Source organism: Rhinatrema bivittatum, chromosome 3 (assembly GCF_901001135.1).
Source record: "Rhinatrema bivittatum chromosome 3, aRhiBiv1.1, whole genome shotgun sequence".
NCBI classification, from domain to species: domain Eukaryota; kingdom Metazoa; phylum Chordata; class Amphibia; order Gymnophiona; family Rhinatrematidae; genus Rhinatrema; species Rhinatrema bivittatum.
Genome location: NC_042617.1, coordinates 9,699,088 through 9,713,207, shown reverse-complemented (window position 1 = coordinate 9,713,207; position 14,120 = coordinate 9,699,088). Strand labels below are relative to the sequence as shown.

Below are 14,120 nucleotides of genomic sequence, written 5' to 3'. Positions count from 1 at the left end.
TCCCTGCAATCTGTCCTAAATTCAGCTGCACGACTTATCTTTCCCCAGTCACTACACTCACATAACCCCTCTTCTGAAGTCACTGCATTGGCTTCCTATCCCATCCTGCATACAGTTGAAGCTCCTCTTTCTCTTCTACAAGAGCCTTCACTCTGCAGCTCCTCACTACCTCTCCTCTCTTATCTCTCTCTAACCCCCTCCTCCTGCACTCCTCTCATCAGACAAGTCCCTCCTATCTGTGCCCTTCTCCTCTACCACCAATTCCTGACTCCCTGCTACAAGAGCCTTCACTCTGCAACTCCTCACTACCTGTCCTCTCTTATCTCTCTCTAACCATCTCCTCCTGCACTCCCTCATCAGACAAGTCACTCCTATCTGTGCCCTTCTCCTCATCTGCCACCAATTCCTGACTCCCTGCTACAAGAGCCTTCACTCTGCAGCTCCTCACTACCTCTCCTCTCTTATCTCTCTCTATCTCTCCTCCTGCACTCCGCACATCAGACAAGTCCCTCCTATATGTGCCCTTCTCCACTACCACCAATTCCTGACTCCCTGCTATAAGAGCCTTCACTCTGCAGCTCCTCACTGCCTCTCCTCTCTTATCTCTTTCTAACCCTCTCCTCCTGCACTCCTCTCATCAGACAAGTCACTCCTATCTGTGCCCTTCTCTACCACAATTCCTGACTCCATGGTTTCCACTTGGCTGTGCCGTGTACATGGAATAGACTTCCTGAGCTGGTGCGTCATGTCTCTCTCTTAACCTTGTTTAAATCCCATCTAAAGAACCACCTTTTGAGGCTGCTTTTAAATTTTAAGCCTAATCTGCCTTCAGCCTCATTAACTAATTTTAACAATTGTCTGTTGACCTGTATGTCTTGATTAGATTGTAAGCTCTATAGAGCAGGGACTGTCTCTTTTTGTTTGTGCAGCACTGCATATGTTGAGTAGTGCTATAGAAATATGAAGTAGTTGTGAATTACAGTAATCCACTGGGACAGAAAATTCAGTTTATTTGGTGTATATTTCACTTTCCAGGCACTTCAAAGCAGATTACATTCAGCTATTGCAAGTATTTTCCTGTCCCCAGGGGGCTCAGTCTGACAGGCGTCCACCCTAGCGCGTGGGTTACTCACAGTTGGGTGTACGTTTCGGGCCTACAATAACAGTGTCCGATGCAGCAAGGATATTCGTGCCAATCGCAGTTAAATGAAGACATTAGATATCAATGCCCGACGCAGGACAGGGCGCCCCATGCACAGTTTTTATGCCACAAACTGAACTCCAGCTCTGGAGGTGGAGCAAGTCAAGGCCTCATGAGAAAGATAAAAACTATTCTTGTAGGCTAGGGTTGTTTAGAGAGAGGAGATTTAGTTAGTTGGGGTTAAAACAAAAATTAAAGACATAAATAGGGAGTAGTGGAGCGGAGCATGATGATTAGCTAAAGGACACCTTAAAGAAACAAGGGTGACTGCTTTGCTTTTCCTAAACAGGCATTACAGATTTCTGTCATTTCAGGCAAACGATGCACTTTTCTTAGGAAGGCACAATTTATATGTCCGTGTGCTCAATGCAATAACCTTTTGAGTGCCAAAAACGCACGTTTCTCCTTAGCGCGTCCCATTCGTACACCACTCCACCTTCTTTTTCATTTAAATATTGCATCGGGCGCACAGGGGATGCGGATGCATGCACATTAGGAAAAGGGGCGCACATATTAAGTGCGTTTATTCTCCTAGGAAGCAGGATGGTGGTCCTCACAAGTGGGTGACATCATCAGATGGAGCCCGGCACAGAAAGGTTTTGTCAGAGTTTCTAGAAACTTTGACTGGCACACTGAGCATGCCCAGCATGGGCACTATTCATGCATCCACGCGGGGTCTCTTCTTCTCTGCAAAGATGTCGCGCGGATGTGGAGCTCGCGCTGGTTTTGTAGGAACACTACCACATTTGAGTGTTTCTCCTAGGGACAAGCAGGATGGTGGTCCTCACAAGTGGGTGACATCATGAGATGGAGCCTGGCACGGAAAACAGCATGCCACTGTCCATGTGAGGTCCCTCTTCAGTCTCTTCTTTTCCGCAGAGCTGTCGTCTTGTGAATGTGGAGCTCACGCTGGTTTTGTAGAAAACTATCACGTTGGAGAGTTTCTCCATTTTTTTTCCAACGCCGGATCCCTTCTCTCTCCTCCTGGCATCATCAGGGTTTTGCCGGTACCCCTGGACCATGTCCATTACAGACCCTCATCTTGTGCCTGGAGGCATTGCATGATGTCAGGGGATGTCACTTTTGTGCCCTCCAAGGGTTGCCGCGGATGCTTTGACAAAATGGAGAAGTTTGGCCCCAGGATGTCTGGTCCCTCGGCATCAACATCGGGGACATCGACGCCCCGGGGGAAAGGGGAACCAGTGGCTTCCAGCCCTGTGCTTCTTCACTGGGTTCCCTGGTTGAATTGGGCACTGAAGACCAGCCTACTTCCATTTCTTTTCGTTTGAGGTCCAGGTCATCTCCACCTGCCTTGGTGCCAGGGAAAGACTGGGCCGAGCAGCATGGGAAATTGAGGAAGCACCGACATCGGTCTCTGTCCTCGCATGAGACCAGGCTTGGGAAGGCACTGGCACCAACCGAGATGTCCCCGAAGCAGCCCCGGCCCAAGGAGGCATCGCCCTCCATCGAAGCCTGAGGCGTGGTCCCCACCGATTTCAGTGTCAGACACTGGTCTCACTCGGGGCTCCGAGAGAGTCCAGTCACGCCTTCTCCTGCTCCTCTGGTTCTCCTTTCTTCAGCAGCATTTGAGGAGGAGTTAAAGCGCAGAGTGCGGTTGGCAGTCTGATGAGCCCTACAAGGCATCGAGGCTGCCACTGATGCCAAACCCTACTCTGTTGATGTTGGAACCATTGCTGGAGCACTTGGACTTGCTCTTTGGTGTGCTACTGATGCAGCCGGTGCCCCAGGTGCCCTCAATGCCCCGGGGAGTACTAATGCTGCCCTCTACGGAGTCCATTCCCATTGCCAATTCCTCGGACAAGGGTGGGCTATCAGGACTGATGGCTCCGCTTTTACAGCTGACCCCGCGGCCAACATTGCCTAAACCCCTACTGGGTTCCTTGAAGTCCCCAGGGCTCTCGGTGCCTCGGCCCAAGGGCATAGTCCAGGCTCCCCGACTGGTATCCCCGGGCGACCTGAGTGAGGAGGACGCCCCATAAGTCCCATGGGAAGATGATGCGTCTGAGGACTCAGAGGACCTGCTCTCAGAGCCATCTTTTCTGGAGGAGAAGCGTCTATCCCCCTCCCGAGGACCTGACATTTGCAGGCTTTGTACGGGCCATGAAAAAGTCTATCCCGTTTCAGCTCCTGACGGAAGAGGGTTCCTAGCACAAGATGCTGGAGATCCTCTAGCTTGTGGATACGCCTAAAGAGGTGGTGACTGCCCCAGTTCATAACATTTTTAAGGACTTGTTTATCCAGTTCTGGGAACACCCCATCTTGCTACCCCTGGTGAACAGAAAGACCGATGTGGTGTATCTGGTTCAGCCCACCAAGGGGTTTGAGAGGTGTCAGCTCCCACACCAGTCTGTGGTGGTGAAGTCTGCCCTCTAAAAAGCAAAGCATTCTTGAATATATGCCTCGGCTCCTCCAGGCCAAGAACACAGGACCCTGGATGCCTTAGGGAGGAAAGTCGTCTAGGGCTCCATGCTGGCGGCTCGTATTGCATGCTGTAAGCTGTATATGAGCCAATATTCCAGGAATCTCTGGAAGCAAGTACAGGATCTGGTTGAGTGCCTGCCTCAGCAACTGCAGGAAGACTTCCTGAAGGTGGTCCAGTAGGGTTTGGAGTGTGACAAGCATGAGGTCTGGTCCACTTATGTCATCTTTGAGATGGCGGTGAGGGTGGTGGCAACCAGTCTCGGTGCCCGCCATATGGCTTGGCTCTGTGCCTCTGCCTCCGTCCAGAGGATCAGGAACGGCTTGCGGATCTGCCCTGTACCGGAGAGAACCTCTATGGTGACAAGATTAAGGAAGCAGTAGCGCAGCTGAAAGATCATCATGAGACTCTTCAGCATCTCTCAGCCAGCACCTTGGACCAACAGTACTCAGGCAAGAAGTCCTCACACCAAGGGCCTAGGCACCCTTTTTACTGTCCGAGGAAGTGCTACCCTCTGGTAGTCAGAGTGAGGTCTCAACAGGCAAGCCCTAGAGCTCGCCCTCAGCAAACACGAGTTCCTAGGCCTCAGCTGGCGCCCCCAGCAAAGCCCCTGCCATGGGGTTTTGACTGGCTGCGAGGGAGTGTAAGCCAGCCACTGGTGCCCTCAACGGTGGGACTTCTGGTAAGAGGTTGGCTACTGTTTGCAGACCGTGGGGCCATCCATCACCTCTGATCAATGGGTCCTATCCATCGTTTGTCAGGGGTGCAGATTAAATTTCCAGGGTGTCCCGCCAGACTCTCCCTGTGCCCCACTTGGGGCTTCTCGGTGGATTAGGAAATACTTTTGAAGGATCTCTTTGCCCTTGTAATGGCCAGGGCAGTCGAACCCATCCCCCCAGGACAATGAGGGAACGACTTCTACTCCAGATATTTCCTGATTACAAAGAGAATAGGAGACCTCCGTCCTATTCTGGATTTGCGGGCCTTGAACAAATTCCTGAAATGGGAAAGTTCAAAATGGTCTCTCTCCTGCAGAGAGGGGACTGGCTATGCTCCCTCGATCTAAAGGATGCCTACGCCCACATTGAAATTTCCTGTACCCACAGGAAGTACCTGCGGTTTGTGGTGGGCAGGACCCACTTCCAGTACCGAGTGTTGTCATTCAGTCTGGCTTCTGCGCCCCACGTTTTCACCAAGTGCCTAGTGGTGGTGGGCACTTATTTAAGGAGGCTGCGGGAGCAGGTTTTTCCCTACCTGGATAATTGGCTCATCAAGAGTGCCATCCAGGAGGGAGCGCTGTGGTCTCTGCACACCAGTATTTGGGTACTGGAGGCCTTGGGTTTTCTGGTCAACTATCTGAAGTCTCAACTGGTCCCATCCCCGCAGTTGGACTTCACTGGGACCAGGTTCGACATGGTGCAGGCTTAGACGTTTTTACCCCGAAACTGCACTTACTTTAGTGGCCTTGGCGGGAGCGATCTCTTGGATTCACCAAGTCTCAGCATACCGTATGCTGCGGCTGTTGGGACACATGGCGAGCATGCATGTTATGCCCTACGCTAATCTGCACAGACGCAGGGCTCAGTGGACCCTCCAATCCCAGTGGCACCAGGCTACCTAGGACCTTCGAGTGCGCATCCAGGTTACTCAACCGCTCCAGGTCTCCTTGTCATGGTGTGAGACCCTATCCAACTAGGAGATGGGTACACTTCCAGACCTCCTCTACTCCAGTTGTGCTCACCACAGATGCCTCCCACCTCGGGTGAGGTGCCCATGTAGAAGGTCTTCACACCCAAGGTCAGTGGTCCGTTCAGGAAGCGCAACATCAGATAAACTTCCTGGAGCTCCGGGCGATCCAGTTTGTGCTTTGAATGTTTCAGGATCACCTAGCCAACAAGGTGGTCCTCATCCGGACCGACAACCAGGTGGCAGTGTGGTACCTCAGCAAACAGGGAGGCACGAGATCATTCCTCCTATGCCAGGCGACAGTCCAGATCTGGTCGTGGGCTCTGTCCCAAGGCATCCTGCTCCATGCCATGTACCTCCCAGGGGAGAATGCAATGGCGGATGGCCTGAATTGCTCACTCTGCCCCCGCAAATGGTCCATGAAGCAGGAGATTGCAGATCGGATCTTCCATCTTTGGGGAACCCCAGCCGTGGATCTGTTCGCCTCCCCCTGCAACAAGAAGGTAGTTTGGTTCTTCGCCATGATCGGGGAGAATGGCAAGCCGGCATTGGATCCCTTCGCACACCACTGGGACAAGGGCCTCCTGTATGCGTATCCTCCGCTTCCACTAGTGTCGAAGACCCTCCTGAAGCTCCAGCAGGACCAGGGGACTATGATCCTCATCGCTCCTTATTGGCAGCGGCAGATCTGGTTCCCACTCCTGCAAGATCTCGCCCTGAGGGAGCCGATCAGTCTGGGGGCCTCCCTAGACCTTATCACACAGGATCGGGTCAGGCTGCATCATCCCAACCCACGGGCCTTATCCCTTATGGTGTGGATGTTGAAAGGCTGATTTTACAGCCCTTGGACTTCTTGGATTTATTTATTTTATTTATTTATTTGTTTGTTTTTATATACTGACATTCGATCGAGATATCACATCGGTTTACATGAAACTGATAGGGCAAATAAGGCATGAGCTGCTTATTTTTACAGAGTAACTTAGAACCTTAACATGGAACTATTATTTTTTACAAAGTGCCATGGTAACTTGGTGGCTTGAGGACTTAGACAAGATAACTTAGTTGAAATTAAACTTAAACATTATAACTTAATGTAGCTTAAACTTAAAATTATAGAAGTTAACAGAGAGGTGCGAGAGGATGCGGTGTCCCGGGTCTTGATGAAGTCCAGGAGGCCGTCTACTAGGAAGTTTTACGGCCTAAAGTGGAAGAGGTTCTCTGCTTGGTGTGAGAGTCACGGTTTAGACCTGTTCTCTTGCTCCACCCCTAAACTGCTGGATTATCTGCTACACCACTTGGAGTCTGGCCTAAAAACCAACTCAATCAGGGTGCATCTTAGTGCTATTGGGGATTACCACCAGGAGGTGGATGGTGCACCCGTCTCAGTACACCCTGTTGTGAGGTGCTTCATGCGGGGTCTGATTCAACTGAAGCCTCCCCTGAGGCCCCCCTCAGTGTCCTGGGATCTCCTGGGACCTCAGCTTAGTCGTGGCTCAGCTTATAAAGGCTCCTTTTGAGCCTCTGTGCTCCTGTGACCTAAACTTCTTGACCTGGAAGGTCGTCTTCCTAGCGCCGGTCACCTCAGCGCGCAGAGTCAGTGAACTTCAAGCTTTGAGGTCGTACCCAACTTACACGAAGTTCTTTCACAATAGGGTGGTTCTGCATAGACATCCTAAATTCTTGCCGAAGGTGGTAATGGATTTCCACCTGAACCAGTCTATCGTCTTACCCACCTTTTTTCTAAAGCCTCATTCGCACCAGGGTGAAAGGGCTCTCCATAGCCTGGATTGCAAGAGAGCCTTAGCCTTTTAACTAGAGCAGAAGACAGGTCATAGGCAATCTAGGCAACTCACTCTCTCTTCTAACAGAAACCAATTGGGAGATGTGGTAGCCAAGCAGACATTGTCCAACTAGCTGGCGGATTGTATCTCTTTCTGCTATACACAGGGGGGACTGCAGCTTGGAGGGGGGGCCATGGCAAGGCTCACTCTGTTCAAGCCATGGCAGCTTTGGTGGCCCACATGTGAGTGGGCCCCATGCAAGGCTGCGACATGGAGTTCCCTCCACACCTTTGCCTCGCACTACTGTCTGGACAGGGATGGCTGATGTGAAGGCAGTTTCGGGCAGTCTGTCCTCCGGAATCTCTTTGAGATGTAAAACCCAACTCTTCCTCCCTCAGGCCCATTGCTCGGGTTCAGGCTGTCTCCCTCTGATATCAACAGCACCTCTGTTATTGTGCCCGTTGGCACCTGGTTAGGTGACCTTTGGTCTCCTTGTTTCGGGACTACCGTCCTGCTTGACCTGTGAGAAAGCAGAGTTGCTTACCTGTAACAGGTGTTCTCCTAGGACAGCAGGATGTTAGTCCTCACGAAACCCGCCCACCACCCTGCGGAGTTGGGTTTTCTCCTTGTTTATTTTAATTTTTCGTAATTTTATAATACGAGACTGAGGAGGGACCCTGCGTGGACGTGTGGCTAGTGGCACGCTGGGCATACTCAGCGTGCCAGTCAACGTTTTCTTTGCCGGGCTCCATCTGGGAGGACTATCGTCCTGCTGTCCTAGGAGAACACCTGTTACAGGTAAGCAACTCTGCTTTGCATTAGCTTGTAAGTTTGTTCCTGAGGAAGTGGAGGGTAAAATGACTTGCCCAAGGTCACAAAGGGTAGCAGCAGGATTTGATCCCTGGCTTCCCTACTTTGTAGCCTTAACTACCAGGCTGCTGCTCCACTCCATAAATGAGTGGGAGGCATAGACCATCTTAGCTACTATTATTAATCTGATTTCTATTCTGCTTTTTTTAAGCACTTCAAAGTGGATTACATTCCCTTTCCGCAGGGCTTACATTCAAAATTTGTACCTGAGGCGATAAAGGTCACAAGGAGCTGGGGAGGAATTTGAACGGGGGTTTGTCAGGGCCTGCTGCTGTAACTGGGCTACTTCTCCACTCCAAGCGCAATTGTAGTGGCTGGAAAAACCAGTGCAGTTTCCATATTTATTTATAACATTTCTAGCCAGCCTACGTATGCAGGTTGTCTCAGGGGAAAGAATGAGCTACTGATCCATTTACAGCAGCCCATCCACTATCAAGCTAGATAACCTGCCTGAGGCCTTACAGATAGAAACTGACCATCTAAGACACCAACGGTGTGCAAATCCAGGGGACAGACCTCCCTGAAGGGGAGCGTGCAGGCTGGCTAATCAAGGAACAAAAAGAAAACAGATTGCATAATGCAATCTCGGTGCAGCAGAGTCACTGTATGCTCAGGAAGGGAGAGAAAGCATGCTATGACTTAGGCTCTCTCAGCAGGCCCAGGAGAAAAGTACGCTCCTGCTACGGTGGAAGGGGATGCTGCAACATCACACTAGCCAGGAAGAGCGGCCGCCCTCAACCCACAGCCCAGGAGGAGATCCTGCTGCCACCATCCAACCCTGGGACCTCAGCCCAGGAGGAGATCCTGCTGCCACCACCCAACCCTCAGACCCCAGCCCAGGAGGAGATCCTGCTGCCACCATCCAACCCTCAGACCCCAGCCCAGGAGGAGATCCTGCTGCCTCCACCCAACCCTCAGACCCCAGCCCGGGAGGAGATCCTGCTGCCACCATCCAACCCTCAGACAGCCTGTGAGGAGATCCTGCTGCCACCATCCAACCCTCAGACCCCAGCCCAGGAGGAGATCCTGCTGCCACCATCCAACCCTCAGACCCCAGCCCAGGAGGAGATCCTGCTGCCACCATCCAACCCTCAGACAGCCTGTGAGGAGATTCTGCTGCTGCCACCATCCAACCCTCAGACCCCAGCCCGGGAGGAGATCCTGCTGCCTCCATCCAACCCTCGGACCCCAGCCCGGGAGGAGATCCTGCTGCCTCCACCCAACCCTCGGACCCCAGCCTGGGAGGAGATCCTGCTGCCTCCACTCAACCCTCAAACCCCAGCCCGGGAGGAGATCCTGCTGCCTCCACCCAACCCTCTGACCCCAGCCCGGGAGGAGATCCTGCTGCCACCATCCAACGCTCGGACCCCAGCCCGGGAGGAGATCCTGCTGCCTCCATCCAACCCTCAGACAGCCTGTGAGGAGATCCTGCTGCCACCATCCAACCCTCTGACCCCAGCCCGGGAGGAGATCCTGCTGCCTCCATCCAACCCCGGGAGGAGAGCCTGCTGCCGCCACCCAACCCTCGGACCCCAGCCCGGGAGGAGATCCTGCTGCCTCCACTCAACCCTCAGAACCCAGCCCGGGAGGAGATCCTGCTGCCTCCATCCAACCCTCAGACAGCCCGGGAGGAGATCCTGCTGCCACCATCCAACCCTCTGACCCCAGCCTGGGAGGAGATCCTGTTGCCTCCATCCAACGCTCGGACCCCAGCCTGGGAGGAGATCCTGCTGCCTCCATCCAACCCTCAGACAGCCTGTGAGGAGATCCTGCTGCCACCATCCAACCCTCTGACCCCAGCCCGGGAGGAGATCCTGTTGCCTCCATCCAACCCCGGGAGGAGAGCCTGCTGCCGCCACCCAACCCTCGGACCCCAGCCCGGGAGGAGAGCCTGCTGCCGCCACCCAACCCTCGGACCCCAGCCCGGGAGGAGAGCCTGCTGCCGCCATCCAACCCTCGGACCCCAGCCAGGGAGGAGAGCCTGCTGCCGCCACCCAACCCTCGGACCCCAGCCCGGGAGGAGATCCTGCTGCCTCCACCCAACCCTCGGACCCCAGCCCGGGAGGAGATCCTGCTGCCTCCACCCAACCCTCGGACCCCAGCCCAAGAGGAGATCCTGCTGCTGCCTCCACCCAACCCTTGGACCCCAGCCCGGGAGGAGAGCCTGCTGCCTCCACCCAACCCTCGCACCCCAGCCCGGGAGGAGAGCCTGCTGCCACCATCCAACCCTCGGACCCCAGCCCGGGAGGAGAGCCTGCGCCTCCACCCAATCCCCGGACCCCAGCCCGGGAGGAGAGCCTGCTGCCTCCACCCAACCCTCGGACCCCAGCCCGGGAGGAGATCCTGCTGCCTCCACCCAACCCTCGGACCCCAGCCCGGGAGGAGATCCTGCTGCCACCATCCAACCCTCGGACCCCAGCCCGGGAGGAGATCCTGCTGCCTCCACCCAACCCTCGGACCCCAGCCCGGGAGGAGATCCTGCTGCCTCCACCCAACCCTCGGACCCCAGCCCGGGAGGAGATCCTGCTGCCACCATCCAACCCTCGGACCCCAGCCCGGGAGGAGATCCTGCTGCCTCCATCCAACCCTCAGACAGCCTGTGAGGAGATCCTGCTGCCTCTACCCAACCCTCGGACCCCAGCCCGGGCGGAGATCCTGCTGCCACCATCCAACCCTCGGACCCCAGCCCGGGAGGAGATCCTGCTTCCTCCATCCAACCCTCAGACCCCAGCCCGGGAGGAGATCCTGCTGCCTCCATCCAATCCTCGGACCCCAGCCCGGGAGGAGATCCTGCTGCCTCCATCCAACCCTCGGACCCCAGCCCAGGAGGAGATCCTGCTGCCTCCATCCAACCCTCGGAGCCCAGCCCGGGAGGAGAGCCTGCTGCCTCCACCCAACCCTCGGACCCCAGCCCGGGAGGAGATCCTGCTGCCTCCACCCAACCCTCGGACCCCAGCCCGGGAGGAGATCCTGCTGCCACCATCCAACCCTCGGACCCCAGCCCGGGAGGAGAGCCTGCTGCCTCCACCCAACCCTCGGACCCCAGCCCGGGAGGAGATCCTGCTGCCTCCACCCAACCCTCGGACCCCAGCCCGGGAGGAGATCCTGCTGCCTCCACCCAACCCTCGGACCCCAGCCCGGGAGGAGATCCTGCTGCCACCATCCAACCCTCGGACCCCAGCCCGGGAGGAGATCCTGCTGCCTCCACCCAACCCTCGGACCCCAGCCCGGGAGGAGAGCCTGCTGCCTCCACCCAACCCTCGGACCCCAGCCCGGGAGGAGATCCTGCTGCCACTGTCCAACCCTCTGACCCCAGCCCGGGAGGAGATCCTGCTGCCTCCACCCAACCCTCGGACCCCAGCCCGGGAGGAGATCCTGCTGCCATCATCCAACCCTCGGACCCCAGCCCGGGAGGAGAGCCTGCTGCCTCCATCCAACCCTCGGACCCCAGCCCGGGAGGAGAGCTTGCTGCCTCCACCCAACCCTCGGACCCCAGCCCGGGAGGAGAGCCTGCTGCCTCCATCCAACCCTCGGACCCAAGCCCGGGAGGAGAGCCTGCTGCCTCCACCCAACCCTCGGACCCCAGCCCGGGAGGAGATCCTGCTGCCTCCACCCAACCCTCGGACCCCAGCCCGGGAGGAGATCCTGCTGCCTCCACCCAACCCTCGGACCCCAGCCCGGGAGGAGATCCTGCTGCCACTGTCCAACCCTCTGACCCCAGCCCGGGAGGAGATCCTGCTGCCTCCACTCAACCCTCGGACCCCCAGCCCGGGAGGAGATCCTGCTGCTGCCGCCCAACCCTCGGACCCCAGCCTGGGAGGAGATCCTGCTGCCACCATCCAACCCTCGGACCCCAGCCGGGGAGGAGATCCAGCTCCCGGGTGGCAGCAGGATCCAACCCTCGGATCCCGGGTGGCAGCAGGTTCTCCTCCCGGGCTGGGGTCCGAGGGTTGGGTGGAGGCAGCAGGATCTCCTCCCGGGCTGGGGTCTGAGGGAGGAGATCCTGCTGCCACCATCCAACCCTCGGACCCCAGCCCGGGAGGAGATCCTGCTGCCTCCACCCAACCCTCGGACCCCAGCCCGGGAGGAGAGCCTGCTGCCTCCACCCAACCCTCGGACCCCAGCCCAGGAGGAGATCCTGCTGCCACTGTCCAACCCTCTGACCCCAGCCCGGGAGGAGATCCTGCTGCCTCCACCCAACCCTCGGACCCCAGCCCGGGAGGAGATCCTGCTGCCACCATCCAACCCTCGGACCCCAGCCCGGGAGGAGAGCCTGCTGCCTCCACCCAACCCTCGGACCCCAGCCCGGGAGGAGAGCCTGCTGCCTCCATCCAACCCTCGGACCCAAGCCCAGGAGGAGAGCCTGCTGCCTCCACCCAACCCTCGGACCCCAGCCCGGGAGGAGATCCTGCTGTCTCCACCCAACCCTCGGACCCCAGCCCGGGAGGAGATCCTGCTGCCACTGTCCAACCCTCTGACCCCAGCCCGGGAGGAGATCCTGCTGCCTCCACTCAACCCTCGGACCCCCAGCCCGGGAGGAGATCCTGCTGCTGCCGCCCAACCCTCGGACCCCAGCCTGGGAGGAGATCCTGCTGCCACCATCCAACCCTCGGACCCCAGCCCGGGAGGAGATCCAGCTCCCGGGTGGCAGCAGGATCCAACCCTCGGATCCCGGGTGGCAGCAGGTTCTCCTCCCGGGCTGGGGTCCGAGGGTTGGGTGGAGGCAGCAGGATCTCCTCCCGGGCTGGGGTCTGAGGGAGGAGATCCTGCTGCCGCCACCCAACCCTCGGACCCCAGCCCGGGAGGAGAGCCTGCTGCCGCCACCCAACCCTCGGACCCCAGCCCGGGAGGAGAGCCTGCTTCCGCCACCCAACCCTCGGACCCCAGCCCGGGAGGAGATCCTGCTGCCTCCACCCAACCCTCGGACCCCAGCCCGGGAGGAGATCCTGCTGCTGCCTCCACCCAACCCTCGTACCCCAGCCCGGGAGGAGAGCCTGCTGCCTCCACCCAACCCTCGGACCCCAGCCTGGGAGGAGAGCCTGCTGCCTCCACCCAACCCTCGCACCCCAGCCCGGGAGGAGAGCCTGCGCCTCCACCCAACCCCCGGACCCCAGCCCGGGAGGAGAGCCTGCTGCCTCCACCCAACCCTCGGACCCCAGCCCGGGAGGAGAGCCTGCTGCCTCCACCCAACCCTCGGACCCCAGCCCGGGAGGAGACCCTGCTGCCTCCACCCAACCCTTGGACCCCAGCCCGGGAGAAGAGCCTGCTGTCTCAACCCAACCCTCGGACCCCAGCCCGGGAGGAGATCCTGCTGCCACCATCCAACCCTCGGACCCCAGCCCGGGAGGAAATCCTGCTGCCTCCACCCAACCCTCGGAGCCCAGTCCGGGAGGAGAGCCTGCTGCCTCCACCCAACCCTCGGACCCCAGCCCGGGAGGAGATCCTGCTGCCACCATCCAACCCTCGGACCCCAGCCCGGGAGGAGATCCTGCTGCCTCTACCCAACCCTCGGACCCCAGCCCGGGAGGAGATCCTGCTGCCACTGTCCAATCCTCTGTCCCCAGCCCACGAGGAGATCCTGCTGCCTCCACTCAACCCTCGGACCCCAGCCCGGGAGGAGATCCTGCTGCTGCCGCCCAACCCTCTGACCCCAGCCCGGGAGGAGATCCTGCTGCCACCATCCAACGCTCGGACCCCAGCCCGGGAGGAGATCCTGCTGCCACCATCCAACCCTCGGACCCCAGCCCGGGAGGAGATCCTGCTCCCGGGTGGCAGCAGGATCCAACCCTCTGATCCCGGATGGCAGCAGGTTCTCCTCCCGGGCTGGGGTCCAAGGGTTGGGTGGAGGCAGCAGGATCTCCTCCCGGGCTGGGGTCTGAGGGTTTGATGGAGGCAGCAGGATCTCCTCCCGGGCTGGGGTCTGAGGGTTGGGTGGAGGCAGCAGGATCTCCTCCTGGGCTGGGGTCTGAGGGTTGGGTGGAGGCAGCAGGATCTCCTCCCGGGCTGGGGTCTGAGGGTTGGGTGGAGGCAGCAGGATCTCCTCCCGGGCTGGGGTCTGAGGGTTGGATGGAGGCAGCAGGATCTCCTCCCGGGCTGGGGTCTGAGGGTTGGGTGGAGGCAGCAGGATCTCCTCCTGGGC

General features: G+C 58.0%; 1 protein-coding gene across 1 annotated transcript; it reads left to right on the top strand.

Annotated features, from left to right (window-relative positions):
• Positions 1-8,587: 8,587 nt before the first annotated feature.
• LOC115088470 (nascent polypeptide-associated complex subunit alpha, muscle-specific form-like) lies at positions 8,588-13,868 on the top strand. Its single transcript, XM_029596742.1, has 4 exons — positions 8,588-9,398; positions 9,518-9,797; positions 9,904-11,930; positions 12,016-13,868. Exons 1-4 carry the CDS (start codon positions 8,588-8,590, stop codon positions 13,866-13,868), a joined length of 4,971 nt encoding a protein of 1,656 aa, XP_029452602.1.
• Positions 13,869-14,120: the final 252 nt, after the last annotated feature.